The sequence below is a fragment of the Saccostrea cucullata genome, unplaced genomic scaffold, assembly GCF_032062105.1.
Source record: "Saccostrea cucullata isolate Sc308-1 unplaced genomic scaffold, CSIRO_AGI_Scuc_v1 ctg11473, whole genome shotgun sequence".
In the NCBI taxonomy this organism is placed as follows: Eukaryota; Metazoa; Mollusca; class Bivalvia; order Ostreida; family Ostreidae; genus Saccostrea; species Saccostrea cuccullata.
In genome coordinates, this window is record NW_026938689.1 from 67,657 (window position 1) to 86,563 (window position 18,907).

The following is an 18,907-nucleotide window of genomic DNA, read 5'->3' on the forward strand; positions in this document are numbered from 1 at the left end:
CGTCAGTCAGCACTTGACTTGATAAATTGTATTTGCTGACAAGGTCATTGTATAGACTACAGGACTTACGAAATGATGACTTTAAACGAGACAGCTGATATTTCTGTTTAAGCAACTTGCTGGTCAACTACTTACTACGTTTTAAAATAAATGTTCATACGTATGTAGAGCATCCTCTTGCGTACGAATCAACTGAGAGTTATAAAACTAATATGAAGATGATGAAGGCATATTGCTGCATCAGGAAGGAAAATTGACAATATAAAGTGAGTCATCTCTTTTATAACGAAGCTTGGTTGTTAGATTACCTTTAAAGTGATTTTCAAGTAAATATCAAAATATAAAATTGATATGTCAGACTCTTATTTCATGCTCAACGGGATATATCATATCGACATAAGAATGAAAATAACCATTGTTATACCATTGCAATAGATCGTCGATATATCTAAATGTCAAGTTGAAGGCTACAGCAAGTGTTTTCTTTTTTTCCCTTATTTAAACAATTTCTATTTCATTTGAATAAAATAGGTCTGTAGATAGCGCGCCGCAATAAGTACCCATGGAAATTCCTATAAATTGATGGAATCAAAAAACAACATAGATATTGTCAATCAGAAACTCAAACATATTTTTAATATCAACTTTAGATTACTTGTGTGTAAAATAAGAATGATTCAACAAAATAATTTTGCAAATGACCGATGACAAGGTGAGTAAATTTACGAGTTCTATTTTTATAAAAAAAAAAAAGCTGTCAAAAGGCCTGGGCTTTAATTTCTCGCGAGGAATGGTTATGCATAAAGTTGAAAAGTCGATAGTTTTCAAGATTTGAATTTGGTACGCAGTGCCTATAGTGCGACAGACAAGAAGTGAAAAATTTATTCTCAATTAAATCCAAATTTTATTTGATCTAATAGCAAACTAAACCTAATGTAAAATCTCCAAAATTTACAAAAATCTCACACAAACTGAAAATATTTGCCTATGAAAAAGCATACACACACTAAAAAGAACAAAAACGATCATTTTCTCGTACTTCAACAATTTGTTTTGACCCACAATACATTTAAAGTAACTTTTATGACAAAACAATCATATATTTTAAAGAAATACTTCAAGTCCATTAATTCAAGGGTCATATCACAAATATGAATTCAATGCCCAAGTCATCATGAGGCATATAGCATAGTGGTTAGCGTTTTAGTCTCAAAGCAGTATGATAGTCATATGTCGGATTTTTATTGATTAGGAGTTCGAATCCCATAAATACCATCTAATACTTTTATGAAAGAAAAAAATCAGATTTTTTTTTCTCAGAAATTTTTTTTCTCATAATTTCATAAATTTCAAAAATGAGAAGTTAATTTGAATTCTCAATTCACATATTGATTGTGAATTCTGAATATCAGACGCTTTCGGCATTCTTGTTCATACATCTTCTTTCCAAAATTTTGTTAGATTTCTATGTATCTACATCTGATTTATACCACTTCTCGAATATATTATTGTACTGTACTATTTCTTTTCACTACTTTTAATACATGTATCTTAGTAAGGAGTTAAGAGAGATGCTTGGTTAAAAATTTACTATAATGTATTTTTATTTCTAAAAATTTAGATATGTAAATTCAAATTCATTTTGGTTGTTTGGAATATGTAGAACGCATTTCAAGCTGTTACTTGCATGCAGTGAATCATCATATTCTATCCTGAAACCCTAACAGCATAATGAAATGATGAATAGACCAGTAAAACATGTAAAATATATAATGGTATGAACAACAGTCTGTTCCAGGATTTTGTTCAAGTGATAGACCTGACAAGGTGAGTGTGTTACACCATTAACTGTTTGTAGAACAAACGATTTTTTCTGCGCAGTAACAAGCATACTAAGAAATATAGTGCTTTATGTATACCAGATAACAAGGCATGTTTACTCTTCATAGACAGGTGTGCAATATCTGCATACCTTATACTTGTCAACCAACTATTTTTCAAATGGTTTTTCGCAAAAGTAATTTTAAGCAAGTGTATTATTTTCTTTGTAGGTAATTACATAAACAAATTAAAGTATTGATATTGCGGGTTAATGTTGATTAAGCAACTCGTACAATGTAGATGTTTTTCACACACGAATAAATACATTTATTGGTTTACAGTAATTTCCAAGGTCATAGTGTTGAATTTCTGTAGATTTTTTGATATCACTGAAAATTATCTAACCCTTTTCAGAACTATATATATAAAAAAATATTTCCCATTAGACGGGAATTAAATGAATAAGCTTTTTTAAAAATATTTTTGTTATAATTTTCGTTATTCAGTACCATTAAATTTCTTTTTTGCATCCAAATTTTATTCTAATGTTATTCTTCTACTCTTTTTATTAGCTTAATCATGCTTGAAATGGTTTCAACTTACTTGATATAAATTTGTTATTATGTTGTGATGCTCATTTACTTTTGCAGATAAAAAATAGTATTTATGCCTCCTAGCAGAAATATCAGCCTGATAGTGCAGTAAAAAAAAAACAAACACGGATATGCAGTTTTGTCGATTATGTCATTTAATTGAATGACGTAAAGTAAAATGTATAACAAATAATTAAGGGGGATCACCTAATATTAAACAATACTGAATACATGCACATATGTGAAAGGTACAGATGTGATCCCCCTGAAACTGACTAGAAATTTACATGCAATGAAAATATCCGATTACATGTAAATATGCATAAAATATAACATAAATGAGTTCATCCTTGCAGGCGTCCAAATAATTGCACCAATGCAAAAAACTGGCAAAAAACCAGTTATTATGAAAATACAAATTTTGAATAGAATGCAATATAATACAAAACCAAACCCCAAAACAGGGTGGGTGGTGAATTTTTCCCACCGCTATACAAAGCTTACAAAAATGGCGCAACAGAAACAAAATGTTGATTGGGTTAAAATCCGTAAAAATACGATAAAGAAAACCAAGGTTGGAATTTGGCTATGAAAGGTTATATAATAATGGCGTCTGCAATAAAGGCGCATATCCGACAGACTGGGCTGGGTTATGCAGGATTATCCGACTGTGTAAAATTTAACAAATTTCTCATAGCGGCATAAATTGAATTATCTGTGATAATATATTTTTTGCTTCTGTTCATAGTCTTATTGGCGAAGCAAGTTGATTTTCTGGTTGATATGTTATTTTTTTCCCTTCTAAAAATTTTAATTTTTCTCTAATTTTCATGACAAGTTTTAGATGTAAGGAGAGGAACTAAGTAAGTTGTAAGAATTTTTTTCAGATCCTTTTGATTTATACAATGCAATATATTTAAAACATTTATACCTTTCACAATTCAAAAATCTTTTGTTTATATTTTAATCAAAGCTATAGCTAAAGTGTGTTTTTGATGACCTGATGTCCGTTATCCGTCCTACAGTAAACTTGTCAATTTTTTTTTTATTTCTTCCTAAGAGCAATTGGGCCAATTATGAATCGGAGTTTGTACAAAGCAGCCTTAGGTAATGAAAATTCTACACTGTCAAAAATGAAAGACTAAACACCCTACTTTAGGGAGATAATCAAGAAAAGGTAAAGAAAGGGTGTCATGAAAAAAGATCTTTACAAGTACTTTATAGGTAAAATCCTTTAACATTACTTTCTCTGAAACAATTTCTCCAAAACAGCTAAAAATTTTGAAGAATTCGAAGGTCTCTTGAATCTACATTCTAATTTTGTTCAAGTCGGAGGCAGGGTGGGGCTACAAAAAGAATTCAAATGAACAGATTAAATGGTAACCAATATTTAAAAATTATCTCTAGAGCGAATAGGTCTCAAAAGCTGAAATGGTGTGGAAGCTTCCTCTGATAGTGTAGATTATAAATTGTTCAAATCATGGACCTCAATATTAGTTTAGGGCTCTAATAGGGATACAAAATTTATCTTTGACATGCATATGGAAAATCTTCTCCAGATCGACTAGGTCTTAAAGGCTGAATCTTGTGTGTAAGATTCTTCAAGAAATGTTGGACCAAAAAGCTGTTCCTATGGTACCTTAGATTTTAAATCAATTGTCAGTTCATGGTCTTCGGGTTTAATGACTAAACAAGAGGATTTACTTGGAAAACCTTGTTTAAAACGTTCCTACTCCATAAAAATAAAGTATGAAGAATCGTACGAAAGTGAAAACATCTTGTATTGTAAATTTTTTGGTTCAAATTACACCCCTTGAAATGGATAATGACACAAATATCAATTAAAACTTTTGTAGAAAAACATGAAAATAGAGGAAAATTTTATATAGAACAGTTGTGCCAAAGTAAATCAGGTGAGCGTTGTGGCTCATGTTTTGATTCTTTCTAATAAAAATCTCATCATTTTAGGGAGGATTTGGTATCAAGGAACTCATTTTAACCATGCTCGCTGATTCCTTTCATCGACTTCGTTCAGCATGTTTTGCAATTTTACTTATGTACTCTGCTCTACATGAAGTGACAACAAATGAACCTGCATTTCAAAACGCAAACACTGCCAAAGCTTTCACAAAAGCAAACAGAGAATTTATGTTGAGTCTGTTGAAGCAGTTACCATCGGAATCCAACGTCTTCTTTTCGCCTTTCAGCATTTCTATGGCCCTTGCAATGGTTCACCTAGGAGCAGGAGCAGAAACACTTGAAGAAATGAATCAAGTTCTTCATTTTGGCAGACTGGGTAAAGACGTTTACTCAGTATACGGCATGTATCTAGGGTTTCTCTCGGCTGCTGCTGAAAACAATACAGTGGAAACAGCAAATAGAATCTACCAAAGCATGAGGTTTATAGCAGAAAAATCATTTCTTCATAGTAGTGCAAGATATTTCAATGCAACAGTAGAGTCTTTGGATTTTTCCAAGTCTGAAATGTCACGTAGGAAAATAAATTCCTGGGTTAGTCAGCAAACAGAGAACAAAATCAGAAATCTCATCCCGGCAGGAGTATTAAACAGTCGAACATTAATGGTTCTTGTAAATGCCATTTACTTCAAGGGAATCTGGAACAGTAAATTTAAAGGAGAGCTCACGACAAAAATGGAATTTCGAAATGGCAAAGCAAAATTCATGACGGATATGATGTACCAGAAGGAATATTTTAAAATTTGCCATGTTTCAAGCTTGAAGCTAGACGTTCTTGAGCTACCCTATGAAGGCAAAACAATGAGTATGGTTATTCTCCTCCCAACTGAAGTAAATGGTTTAGAGACCGTTGAAAGGAGTTTGACCGAGACTGTAATTAGAAATGCACTAAGCTGCCTAAGAGAAAACGAAGTGAATGTTTATCTGCCAAAATTCAAACTGGAATCTGCCTTTCAGTTGAAATCCCATTTGTCAGCAATGGGTATGTCGTCAGCATTCGACTCAAACAGAGCCAATTTTTCAGGCATATACAGATATCAAGATGTATACATCAGTGAGGTGTTCCATAAAGCCTTTGTCGAGGTCAATGAAGAAGGCACTGAAGCTGCCGCGGCCACGGGAATCATTGCTATGTCTAGATCCATTCAAAGACCTCTAGAGTTTCGAGCCGATCACCCGTTTCTGTTTTTTATTCGTGATACTGTAAACGACGTAATGTTATTTGCTGGAAGATTTAATGATCCAGTCAGTTTTTAAGGAAAAGCAATTGAAATGGTGTCTATGATTTGTACAAAATATCTGTAGAGTGCAGATTCTTGTTCGTACTACTTTTTTGTATTTTGAATAAAATTATCATAGGCTTACTCAAGGTTCGTAATTTGTTTTTCCCGGGATGAATGAGAAGACGCTGATTAAGTATAGTCGTTGCCCCAAAAAATTACAATATTTTATTCCTTATTACATGTACCCACATTACCCATGCAGTGTATTCATTTCTTCCATTGCTTTGCCAGTGGAAGTACCACTGTGTTTTCATACCTGTGCATAAGTCAGCAGATTCCTGGTTATGATCTTCATTTCTTTGTTAGGATAAGTTAAAAGACATTTTATTTACGCCGAATGTTTAAAATAAATGAAAAGGTGAGTATTTTGCTGACTTTTTGATTACCTAAGTCGAAGGCTAAAGAGAACTTTTCTGATAAAAATTTATCTAATTAATAAACAAAGCAGTGGTCATATTAAGAAACCTGATCATGTAATTACCTGTGATAATCTGTGTTTAGAGAGAGCGTCAACTACAGATTACATTGTCTGATGGTTCGACAGGCAATACGTCGCTTTTAAATAAAAACAAAACAGATACCAGTTTTTTTTTTTATCTTTGAATCCCTAGCACTGTCATGAAAATTTTGGCGCATTTTGATTTTAGCGCGGCATGATAATATTCTCAAAATTTTGAAACGTGAAAAAATATTTTTAAAAAATAAAAAAGCTTTTGACACAGATTTGCAAAATAAATTCGACGTAAAATTTCAATATTTAGAGTAACACATCAATATCCATTCCATTATAAATATCTAATTATTTGTTTGCAGATTTTAAGCTGATTAGATCATATGTTGCACTTATCATAATAACAAAGTGCTTCATTATTAAAACTTTAACTGCATGTTCCTTTATATTTTATTTGTGTTGTAGTTATTTGTTCAAGTTTTGGTAAGTACATCAAGCAAAGTTTGATTTTAATATACAGGGCTCTAAAATTCTGCAGTCAATATTACTTTATAATAATGATAAGGTTGTTTTTGTGTGTTCTTTTTTAAAACTACCATAATGATGAAATAGTATGATATATGACAAGGACCACACGGCGGGTGTGACCGGTCGGCAGGGGATGTTCACTCCTCCATGGCACCTGATCCCACCTCTGATGTTTCGGAGGTCCGTGTTTGCTCTGCTCCTATTTTTGTATTGTTTAATTGACTTTGAAATTGAATACTGTTCGTTATCCCCATATCCTTCATTTACCTTTTTCCTATGTACTTCAAATGCAATCGGTACTGTATTGTAAGGTGTAATTTTATTTTAAAGACAGTTGATCGAATCATAATTGTGTTCATTGTCGAGTTATTTTGATTTAAATTGAAAAATATAATAAGCCATCCTTGACGTTGCTTAAACCATTTTTTTTAATTCGAACCACACATAACCCCATGCTCTGTAAGAAGAGGATTGAAAAAAGATTCTTATGATATAATTAAATGAAAAAAAAAAATCTTCTATTTTTTGGCTTAAATATAAAAGGAGTTTATAACAATAGACAGAATTTATTGATGCATGCTATAGAAATAAGTAAAGTGTGTTGCTAATATGGTTCAAAGTCAATCACAAACATAAGTATTTGCACAGTTTTACTGCTAAAAGATAGTCCAAATGTTACACAATTTGGCGCCAAACTAGAGGAAACGCACGCTTTAAGTACTTTGAGCACATCCCATGTAGATGTTGAAGATTCAGAGGAAGGGAAGGATGCGCCAGTCATGATCAAAGATAAAAGTAGCAAACTGATATCCCTAATACACGGAGAAAAAAATTAACAGATAGTGGGCATGATTTTATAACAATAGTTTTTGCCGCAGTTGAAGCAAAAAAAGCTTAGATACACGTCCTCAAATCCACCAACAATATGAATGTTGAAAAATCAATTTAAAACACAGAAACTTTTCAAACCCTATTAAGACAATAAGGAACACCATGTTTTGATAGTTGTTATCAAGGAGCCAGTTGAATTTATATTTATGTAAGTCGATAATTTTCTGATTTTTGAGGATATAATAATATCTGCTCTTCAGCCAGGAGAGATAACACTAACTGATTTTTTTTTAATTTAAAAAGTCTCAAAATGAAGTTTGAAATTAAAATCCCTCCATGCAGCATTTTTTCATATCTTACATTTCAATGTGATTCAACGTTCTTTGAAGTATTAGAGTGAAACATATGGAGATAACGAACAGTATTCAAAATAAAAAGTCCCTAAAACAATAGAAAATAGGAGCAGAGCAAACACAGACCTCCAAAACATAGAGTTAGGACCAGGTGCCATGGAGTAGTGAGCATCCCCTGCCACCCGGTCACACCCGCCATGTGCTACCCGTCATAATCGGGAAATAAAGGGAAAATCTGTCGTCAATTCATTGTGCAAATAATGGACTAACAATTATTATGAAGTCAGCATTTGACTTATTTGATAAACTGTATTTGCTGACAAGGTGATTGTATCGACTATAGAACTAACGAAATGGTGACTTTAACGAGACTGCTGAAATTCTTGTTTCATCAACTTGTTTGTCAATAATTCATCTCGTTTCAGAAATTGTTCATACGTAGAGCAAACCTTAGCATAGCGAAGCAACGGAGATTCAGTATATGAAATCCGTATGCTGGTGATGAATGTATATTGCTGCATAAGTAAGGGAAGTTGACTATTGAAACGTTTAAATCATAACGTTTGTCAAAGAGCTTGATTGTTAGATTACCATTAACGTCGTTTTCAAATAAAATTTATAAGTATGAAACAGATGTGTTAGAATAAATCTATGGAAATAAGTAACAGTATTCAAGCTTTAAAATACATTTAATAATACAAATTAGAAGCAGTGCAAACACGAACCTCCAATACATCACAGGTGGGGTGAGATGCCATGGAGGAGTGAACATCACCTGCCGACCGGTCACATCCGCCTTGTTCTCCTTGTCATGTTTGGGAAATAGCGGAAAATCCGTCCACCATTAAGTATGTTTATAATGCTCCACTAGTTAGTAAGGGAAAAGTCAATCAGGATTTTAACTTATGATAGATTGTAGTTACTGACAAGGTCAGTGTATCGACCATATAACTTACGAAATTACGACTTTAACGAAACTGCTGATATTCTTGTTTAATCAACTTGTTTGTCAATAATTTACCTCGTTTTAAAATTGTTTACACGTTGAGCATGCTCTTTCATATCGAATCAACTGGGGTATATAAACTCCGTATGCAGATGATGAAGGTAAATTGCTCCATAAAAAAGGGAAGTTGACGATTGAAAAGTTTTTGAAGTAATCACGTTTAATGTAGAGTTTGGTTATTAGATCCATTAAAGTCTTTATCAAGTAAAATATCTAAATATGAAAGAGAAATAATTATCTAAATGTTGATTTGAAGGCCCCATTAAGTGCTTTCTTCTTAATGGAGTTTTATGAACAGATTTACTTTTACAATCGACGACTGACTTCTACAATTCAAACAGAAACCAACTCCTATTACTAAAATGTAAAAGTCAGTTGTCGAATGTAAATCTAAGTCTCTTCATAAAACTCCATTAGTAATAAATAGAAACTATCTTAAATAAATCGAATGCATATATGTTTATTAGAATGGTGTTAATTATGGGTGGCGGAAAGGGTAAAAAAAAAGACGTTAATGCAAAACTAACAACTGATTTTATGAACATACTGAAATACAAAACAGACAACCTTAAAACAAAATCAACAGACTCGTTTGCAAAATCAACAGACTCCGATTCAAAACCAACAGTAATTCACTGAATTTACGCGCTAGATGACGCGCAATTTTTTTGTTTACTTTCATAGGAACGTAAATCCCGCGAATTTTTCTATTAACATCAATTTGGCAAATCTCGGATGATAACATCATGTCGGACTCGCAAGATATCTACAAATCTCTGTAAATTTATTCCAAGATACCAGCAGTAGATACTGGTATTCTTCCCCAAGAGAAAATTTTCCCTGGATATCTCGTTTTCCCTTTTGAAAGAAAAAAAGATTCCCTTACACTCTTCAAAAGTGCATTGAGAATTACATTTTGTATTTTATTGTTACATGCATGACACAATATGTTGATACCTGAACATCCACCAGGCAATTTGTACTTGTATCAGTTTTTGCTTTATTGTACGACTAAGTGACCTCTATCAAGTTTTTTTTAGAATGAGTTAATTTAAGAAGTATCATGTCGCACAAATATGGTTCCTATATGTTAGACAATAAGTAAAAAATAATGCTTTTAAAAACTTTGCCAATTAATAAAGCAGTTTTTAGTAACATAGATATGCACAGATCTAGAGGGGTAGGGTTATTGGTAGGGCATGGGACGATATATCGAGATATCGATATCGTGATATATGTGAGGACATACACATATCGATACATTTTAAAAAATATATGCCCCAAAAAAATCTTTTCTGTTTTTCAAAATGTTTATTTAAATTTGGGGTTTAATAAATAAAATAAATAAGTTAAATATGAATATAGAAATTGAATAATAATTAACCCCACTTGAGTAAAATATTTTTGTTTTACAACATGTAAACAACTATTTTGAATAAATTATTCACTTTTGCAAAGAAATAATTTGATTATTTCAATTCAAAAAAAGATTTTATAAGCAATTAAACATATCGTGATGCATATCGTATCGTGGCTGAAATATCGAAAAATGTGTCGATATAGAAAAAGTTGTATCGTCCCAGCCCTAGTTATTGGGGGACCACCCACTTTGGATTTTGCAGAGTGTTTAAACAGTACATGCATATAGAATACTAAACCAAGTTTACTTTTAGTGACCTTGGACGCCCCCTAGAAAACGCTGACCCCTCTTCCAACTCAAAATATGCTGACCCCAAGAGATTCGTACCCTTTCTCAATTCTTTCGACGGCCAAGATCGAAACTCCAGTAATCCTGCTGTATGGCTGAGTTAGCATGGTAGAGTTCACAAAGTCATATGACGTAGTTTGAGTTGTAACTATAGTCGTTCAATTGAAACTCAAGTTACTCGAGTAAGTACTCGTGTATGAATCGAAGTCGCCCCACGTGGCAATGAAAAGTACTAGGTTCTGTGTATGAAGCTTTAAAAGTTAATCCCATCCCACCCCTTCCCCAAAATATTTCTTTTCACGTTTGGGAAAGGAGTCTACGTTTTTTTGTTTATTTTCTTTGTGTTTTGGCATGTCAAGATATGTTTAGGCTGAATTTCTTTTACTGGGGTGGACCCCCCCCCCCCAATCAGGAAAAAAAAAATCTTGGATCCGCGCCTGCATAGATATGAATTATATAATTATACAAAAATGTAAAATTACATTCTGGAATGACTTATGTCTGATAAATATATTCAAACTATTTTGTCCAATCTGAGTGGCTTAAATGCAAAAATAGTTGACCTAAAGAAACTTAACTGTAGGACCACAAAATATATTTCATGTACAAAGTGGTGGCATCTTTGCCATGGTATGCGTAGTATACCTTGTTACAAGTGCATTTTGACTAACACAGAAAATGTGGTTCGTTTTGCAATTTTATGCACTTTAAATGGCAATAAATATGCTCAAAATCAATTACTCCCCGGGGCCTTTGTCCCAAGGCCTCTTACTGATTTTCCTACTTTCTCCATAAAAAAAAACCTGGAGCATAGATATGAATTATATAATTATACAAAAATGTAAAATCATTCATCAAATTATTTATAGCAAAGAAAAAAGATATTCATACTTTAAATTGCTCAAGTCATTCCGTAAAAGATAAGCACATAATTAATCTGAGATTAGAAAATGGATATATACTGTATATAGTATAGGATCCCGCATTATACATTTCAATATATGATTTCGATGCTGATAAAACATTCTATAATACATGCCGAGGTTTTTCAAATGGATGCTGATAGACAGTTTCGCTGGAAAGTACACAAATAATTATAAAGTAGAAAAACTTGTGCGTCACCTATCGTTAATTCAGGTTATATCTTTTTTTTGCTCAGTGAATGACTGTTGGTTTTGCATTGATGATCGTTGGTTTTACATCGAAGTCTGTTGATTTTGCAAACGAGTCTTTGATTTTGTTTTAAAGTTGTCTGTTTTGTATATCAGTATGTTCATAAAATTAGTTGTGAGATTTGCATAATCGTCCTTTTTACCCTTTCCACTACAGATAATTTACAACATTCTAATACACATATCTGTAAATAATCAAGTTACAATAGAGGAAATTCAATTGATCTAAGAATGTTTCTACTTATAATACCCCCGCTTGAAAAGTGGGAGGGTATATAGTAATCGGGATTTCCGTCCGTCCGTCCGTCCATCCGTCTGTTACGCTTGATCTCTTATCCGCAACTCCTCTTATACTACTGAATGAAATTTAATGAAACTTTCACGGAATCTTTATTACATATTGCCATTGTGCACCTCGTATTTTACTTTTTTATTCGACACGTATTTTAAGTTTCCCATAGCAAAACATGGACATTGCCATTATATATTTACCTATGACGTCACATATCGAAGCTTCTGGATAACATTTGATAGGACGAGTTATTCCTCTTAACACATTACCGTAAAACAATATATAGACACATGGGCATTATGGGAGGCGGGGTGTATCATTGCTCACAGTACCTCTAGATATTCCAATTCGCTTTTTCTGAAAAAAAATTGGAGATTTGACAATTTTCCCTATATGGTATGATTAACTTTAATCTTTAACTTTAAAGAAATTTGTGGATGACTTTACATAACTTTGTGGATCATCCTTTTATGAGTATTTTTTATTCTTTAACTGCTAATTTTGAAAACCTGTGGATCAGACTACCTTAAGCTCAAAGTTTTATTGGAAGAATACAAATCAATTGAAGATCAAATACGGTCATGATAAACATCAGCCGTGGAATCAAGTGAAATGGTGACGTGAGCAACAAGCCGAATAGACCGATTGGAAAATAAGGAAAAAAATCGGAGGCAATCCAGTGTGTGAATAAAGGCCTAAAACCCAGAATGAAAAACGTCAGTCAGCATTTGACTCAATGATATTTTCTTTGAACATCTCAATAAAGTTTATTTTATTCATAATGGTATAAGAGGAGTTGTGGTTAAGAGATCTTTACCCCAAAGCGTACAGGACGAAGGAACAGACAGATTCAAGAACAGAAACACAATTACTATATACCTCCCCCCATTGGGTACAATAATCTCAAGAATAAAGAAGCATATTCTAATGCAATTGTTTTGTAAAACACGTTTTGATTGGCTAATGCACTGATATTTGAAGCAGTTAATCGAGCAATAACGTGAGCGAAAGCTTTTCATTTTAACGTCAAAATCGAACAGCGCAAAAAAATACAATGCTCCGTGACGTAGTTTATATAATGAATCTCAACAAAATAAGACGTAAACAACAAACAAAATGCATGGATTACATTAGAATGGGAATAACTAATCTAATTTATTTGTGACTGTTAATGCTGATCAATTTTACCGACTTTGCTTACCGTCACCGGTAAAACTCAGTTTGCGACCATTAAATCAGCATTAACGGGCGCAAATACCAAATTTGAAGACTTCGTTCCCAATCTTAAGGTCCTATGGTAGTCCTTGTTATAGAAATTATCTATATTGTTTCATTTTTTTTATTTACAAGCTCAAAATATCGATCGGTATAATTTGTTCAATGGTTAAAATACTTTCCTAGTGTGTTTCTTTTTTAAAAGATGATTACGGGATCCCAGCAATAAATCAGAGAGTTGTTTTTACGAATATATTATTTTTTACTGTTGGATGTCTAGAGATTTATTATGTAGCAGTAAATTAGTATTATAGTCGCGTTTAAACACACCTTGTTTAAGATATGTGTTTGAAGTAAAGAGTTTACTCGATCAATTGTACCGAATGTATTTAAATATATTACATTTTGAGTCTCTTTTCCCTCACACTGTTCACCCACGCCATGAAGAATACCTTAAATATGGTAAAGGTCAAGAAGATAGCGAACAGTGATCGAACTCAAAAATCTATAAATAATACAAATATGCTAGAAGGACAAAACACAGACTGCACCTTACAGAGATCGGAATGAAGTGCCTTGGAGGAGCAAGAATCCCATGCTGACCAGTTACTCCCGCGCAACGTAACCTTTATAGTTTTTAAACTCTAAAACGTATATAATACATCCAAAGAAATTTCCGTTAAATGCTTGTGAGCTGTTGGCGCAGGTATTTTATAATGTTTTAACTTGAAAGGAAAAAATAAGATACTTAACCTTTCAATCTGGATTATTAAAAAAAGCAACTTTCAGAGATTAACCAATCCCCACCCCTTTCTTAACAGATTCACTAAGATGTATTTCTCATTCAGGAATATTTCTAAAAAGAGAAAAAAGTAATTTCACATAAGTATCTGAACTTTTTAAGTAAAAACATTTAAATATTCTGCTTGGAGATAAACAATACGTACATACCTGTCAATACAGTCCATATACCAATCGGCCGTATACCCCCAAAGGATGATAATCAGTCGTAAATGTGTAAAATTTGTTTCCAACCTCATTTATCACCTGTACAGTGAAAACAACAAATTATGGTGAATTAGAAATTCTGATAGAAAAAATTAATGACATGTACTCTCTGCCGTTAAAATCATGCTAAATTATCAACGCAGTTTAATGCTTATTTGAATTTTATGTGCTTGCTAAGAAACATATTTTTTGTTATACATGAAATACCAATCACATATTTTAAAGAAATACTTCAAGTCTATTAATTCAAGGGTCATATCACAAATTTGAATTCAATGCCCAAGTCATCATGAGGCATATAGCCTAATGGTTAGCGCGTTAGTCTCAAAGCAGTATGATAGTCATTTGTCGGATTTTTATTGATTAGGAGTTCGAATCCCATGAATACCATCTAATACTTTTATAAAAGAAAAAAATCAGATTTTTTTTTCAGAATTTTTTTTTTCTCATAATTTCATAAATTTCAAAAATGAGAAGTTAATTTGAATTCTCAATTCACATATTGATTGTGAAATCTGAATATCAGACGCTTTCGGCATTCTGCCCGCCTTGTTCATACATCTTCTTTCCAAAATTTTGTTAGATTTTTATGTATCTACATCTGATTTATACCACTTCTCGAATATATTATTGTACTGTACTATTTCTTCTTCACTACTTTTAATACATGTATCTTAGTAAGGAGTTAAGAGAGATGCTTGGTTAAAAATTTACTATAATGTATTTTTATTTCTAAGAATTTAGATATGTAAATTCAAATTCATTTTGGTTGTTTGGAACTTGTAGAACGCATTTCAAGCTGTTACTTGCATGCAGTGAATCATCATATTCTATCCTGAAACCCTTACAGCATAATAAAATGATGAATAGACCAGTAAAACATGTAAAATATATAATGGTATGAACAACAGTCTGTTCCAGGATTTTGTTCAAGTGATAGACCTGACAAGGTGAGTGTGTTACACCATTAACTGTTTGTAGAACAAAAGATATTTTCTGCGCAGTAACAAGCATACTAAGAAATATAGTGCATTATGTATACCAGATAACAAGGCATGTTTACTCTTCATAGACAGATGTGCAATTTCTGGGCCCAGGATACTGTCAACCAACTATTTTTCAAGTCATTGTTTTTCGCAAAACGTCAGTTTGAAACCAGTGCCTAACGATTATTTTCTTTGCGACTGGGGAGAAATTCTCTACATAAACAAACTAAAGAAATTAATATTCGCGGGTTAATGTTGATTAAGAAACTCGTACAATGTAGATGTTTTTCACAGTTTTGTCGATTATGTCATTTAATTGAATGACGTAAAGTAAAATGTATAAAAAATAATTAAGGGGGATCACCTAATATTAAACAATACTGGATACATGCACATATGTGAAAGGTACAAGTGTGATCCCCCTGAAACTGACTAGAAATTTACATGCAGTGAAAATATCCGATTGCATGTAAATATGCATAAAAATATAACATAAATGAGTTCATCCTTGGAGGTGTCAAAATAATTATGCCAATGCACAAAACGTACCAGTTATTATGAAAATACAAATTTTGAATAGAATGCAATATAATACATTTTAAAACCAAACACCAAAACAAGAAGGGTGGTGGATTTTTCCCACCGCTCTACAAAGCTTACAAAAATTGCGCAACAAAAACAAAATTTTGATCGGATTAAAATCCGTAAAAATACGATAACTCTTTAAAGAAAACCAAAGATTGCAATTTGGCAATGATAGGTTATATAATAATGGCGTCTGCAATAAAGGTGCATATCCGACAGACTGCGCTGCGTTATGCAGGATTATCCGACAGTGTAAAATTTAACAAATTTCTCATAGCGGCATCAATTGAATGATCTGTGATAATATTTTTTTTTTGCTCCTGTTTATGGTCTTATTGGAGAAGCAAGTTGATTTTCTAGTTGATATGCTATTCAATTTTTTTCCTTGTTTAAATTTTAATTTTTCTCTAATTTTCTTGACGAATTATCAGATGTAAGGAGAGAAACTAAGTAAGTTGTAAGAAAGTTTTTTTCGATCCTTTTGATTTACTCAATGCAATTTATTTAAGACATTTATATCTTTCACAATCCAAAAATCTTTTGCTTATATTTTAATCAGAGCTATAGCTAATAAAAATGTGTTTTTGATGGCCTTATGTCCTTTCTCCGTCCTATAGTAAAATTTGTCAAATTTTCTGTTTCTTACTAAGAGCAATTGGGTCAATTAGAATCGGAGTTTGCACAAAGCAGCCTTAAGTAATAAAATTCTACACTGTCAAAAATGAAAGAATAAACACCCTATTTTATATATATAATCAAAAACAGGTAAAGAAAGGGTGTCATGAAAAGATCTTTTCAAGTACTTAATAGGTAAAATCCTTTAACATTATTTTCTCTAAAACAATTTCTCCAAAACAGCTAAACCTTTTGAAGAATTCGAAGGTTATTTTGAATTTACATTTTAATTTTGTTCAAGTCGGAGGCAGGGTTGGGCTATAAAAAGAAACCAAAGATCGGTGTGGAAGATTCCTCGGATAGTGTAGATTCTAAACTGTTCAAATCATGGACCCTAATATTAGTTTAGGGCTATAATAGGGATACAAAATTTTTCTTTGAAATGCATATGGAAAATTTTCTCCAGGGCGACTAGGTCTTAAAGGCTGAATCTTGTGTGTAAGATGCTTCAACAAATGTTGGACAAAAAAGCTGACCCAATGGTACTTTAGATTTTAAATCAATTGTCAATTTATGGTCTTCGGGTTTAGTGACTACAACGAAAGGATTTACTTGGACAACGTTGTTAAAAATTTTTTTACTCAATAACAATAAAGCTATGAAGAATCATGCGAAAGTGAAAACATCTTGTATTGTAGATTTTTTGGTTCAAATTACAGATCTTAAAAAGGATAATGATACAAATATCAATTCAAAAATTTAGTAGAAAAACACGAGAATAGAGGAAAATTTTATATAGAACAGTTATGCTAAAGTAAGTCAGGTGAGCGTTGTGGCCCATTGCTTGATTCATTAAAGAAATATCTCATCATTTTAGGGAGGATTTGGTACTAAGGAACTAATTTTAACCATGCTACCTGATGCCTTTCATCGACTTCGATCAGCATGTTTTGCAATTTTACTTATGTACTCTGCTCTTCATGAAGTAACGACAAATGAACCTGCTTTTCAAAACGGTAACACTGCCAAAGCTTTCACAAAAGCAAACAGAGAATTTATGCTGAGTCTGTTGAAGCAGTTACCATCGGAATCCAACGTTTTCTTTTCGCCTTTCAGCATTTCTACGGCCCTTGCAATGATTAATCTAGGTGCAGGAGGAGAAACACTAAAAGAAATGAATCAAGTTCTTCATTTTGGCGGGCTAGGAAAAGACGTTTACTCAGCATACGGCACGTTTTTAGGGTTTCTTTCGGCGGCTGTTGAAAACAATACACTGGAAACAGCAAATAGAATCTACCAAAGCACGAGGTTCATAGCAGAAGAACCATTTCTTCAAAGTAGTGCAAGATATTTCAATGCAACAGTAAAGTCTTTGGATTTTTCCAAATCTCAAATGTCACGTAGTAAAATAAATTCCTGGGTTAGTCAGCAAACGAAGAACAAAATCAGAAATCTCATCCCGGCAGGAGTACTGAACAGTGGAACATTAATAGTTCTTGTAAATGCCATTTACTTTAAGGGAATTTGAGACAGTAAATTCAAAGCAGAGCTCACGACAAAAATGGAATTTCGAAATGGCAAAACAAAATTCATGACGGATATGATGTACCAAAAGGAAAATTTTAAAATTTGCCATGTTTCAAGCTTGAAGCTAGACGTTCTTGAGCTTCCCTATCAAGGCAAAACAATGAGTATGGTTATTCTCCTCCCAACTGAAGTAAATGGTTTAGAGACCGTTGAAAAGAGTTTGACCGAGACTGTAATTAGAAATGCACTAAGTTGTCTAAGAAAAAATGAAGTGAAGGTTTATCTGCCAAAATTCAAACTGGAATCTGCCTTTCAGTTGAAATCCCATTTGTCAGCAATGGGTATGTCGTCAGCATTCGACTCAAACAGAGCCAATTTTTCAGGCATATACAAATATCAGGATGCATACATTAGTGAAGTTTTCCATAAAGCCTTTGTCGAGGTCAATGAAGAAGGCACTGAAGCTGCAGCGGCCACGGGAGTCGTTTTCACATTAAGGACGAATGCTACAACGTCATAATGGCTGCTTTTCCGGTGAAAATCTAAGTTCTTCCGGTGAAAACGAGAATTTTCCGTGTGGCGAATCAATTAGGAACCCAAAATTGGAACTCTTTTGTAAGAAAGATAATTTAATACATGGGTCTGTTAAACGCTTTATGTGACGGTAATATTCATTGAGAATTAAGCGCTGAAATAACAAGTATGTAAATAACCGGTTAGAAACCGACAAAATCGGGCACAATGGATTGCTGATCAGTGTAAAGGAGAGAAAATGAATACTTTGTCTTTGGTTGAAGTCATTGAACACGACCATTTCTATACGCATGACAATAATGAAGGTAGGATATTTTTTTTACACGTTTTTATTATCTTGGTTGTCCAATATTTCATCTCATTGATCTGCAAGCTTTCTGGACACCCGCTTTCTCAAATTCTGTAACCATTGTTAAAGTATT

The 18,907-nt window shown here is 32.9% G+C and overlaps 1 protein-coding gene and 1 pseudogene across 3 annotated transcripts; both read left to right on the forward strand.

Moving 5' to 3' along the window:
* Positions 1-1,762: 1,762 nt before the first annotated feature.
* LOC134250937 (serpin B6-like) lies at positions 1,763-5,720 on the forward strand. Of its 3 annotated transcripts, none has more exons than XM_062733299.1 (2): positions 1,763-1,827; positions 4,383-5,720. In XM_062733299.1, exon 2 carries the CDS (start codon positions 4,416-4,418, stop codon positions 5,646-5,648), a length of 1,233 nt encoding a protein of 410 aa, XP_062589283.1. In that variant the 5' UTR covers positions 1,763-1,827; positions 4,383-4,415; the 3' UTR covers positions 5,649-5,720. The 3 variants fall into 3 exon arrangements, with proteins under 3 accessions (XP_062589283.1, XP_062589284.1, XP_062589285.1); XM_062733300.1 differs by lacking the exon at positions 1,763-1,827 and adding an exon at positions 1,828-1,850; XM_062733301.1 differs by lacking the exon at positions 1,763-1,827 and adding an exon at positions 3,377-3,521.
* Positions 5,721-17,319: 11,599 nt separating this feature from the next.
* LOC134250932 (serpin B6-like) lies at positions 17,320-18,815 on the forward strand (annotated as a pseudogene).
* The last annotated feature ends 92 nt before the right edge of the window (positions 18,816-18,907 follow it).

Coding starts and splice junctions, on each gene's coding strand:
- LOC134250937 (XM_062733299.1), top strand. CDS start 4,416: ATGCTCGCTGATTCCTTTCATCGACTTCGTTCAGCATGTTTTGCAATT.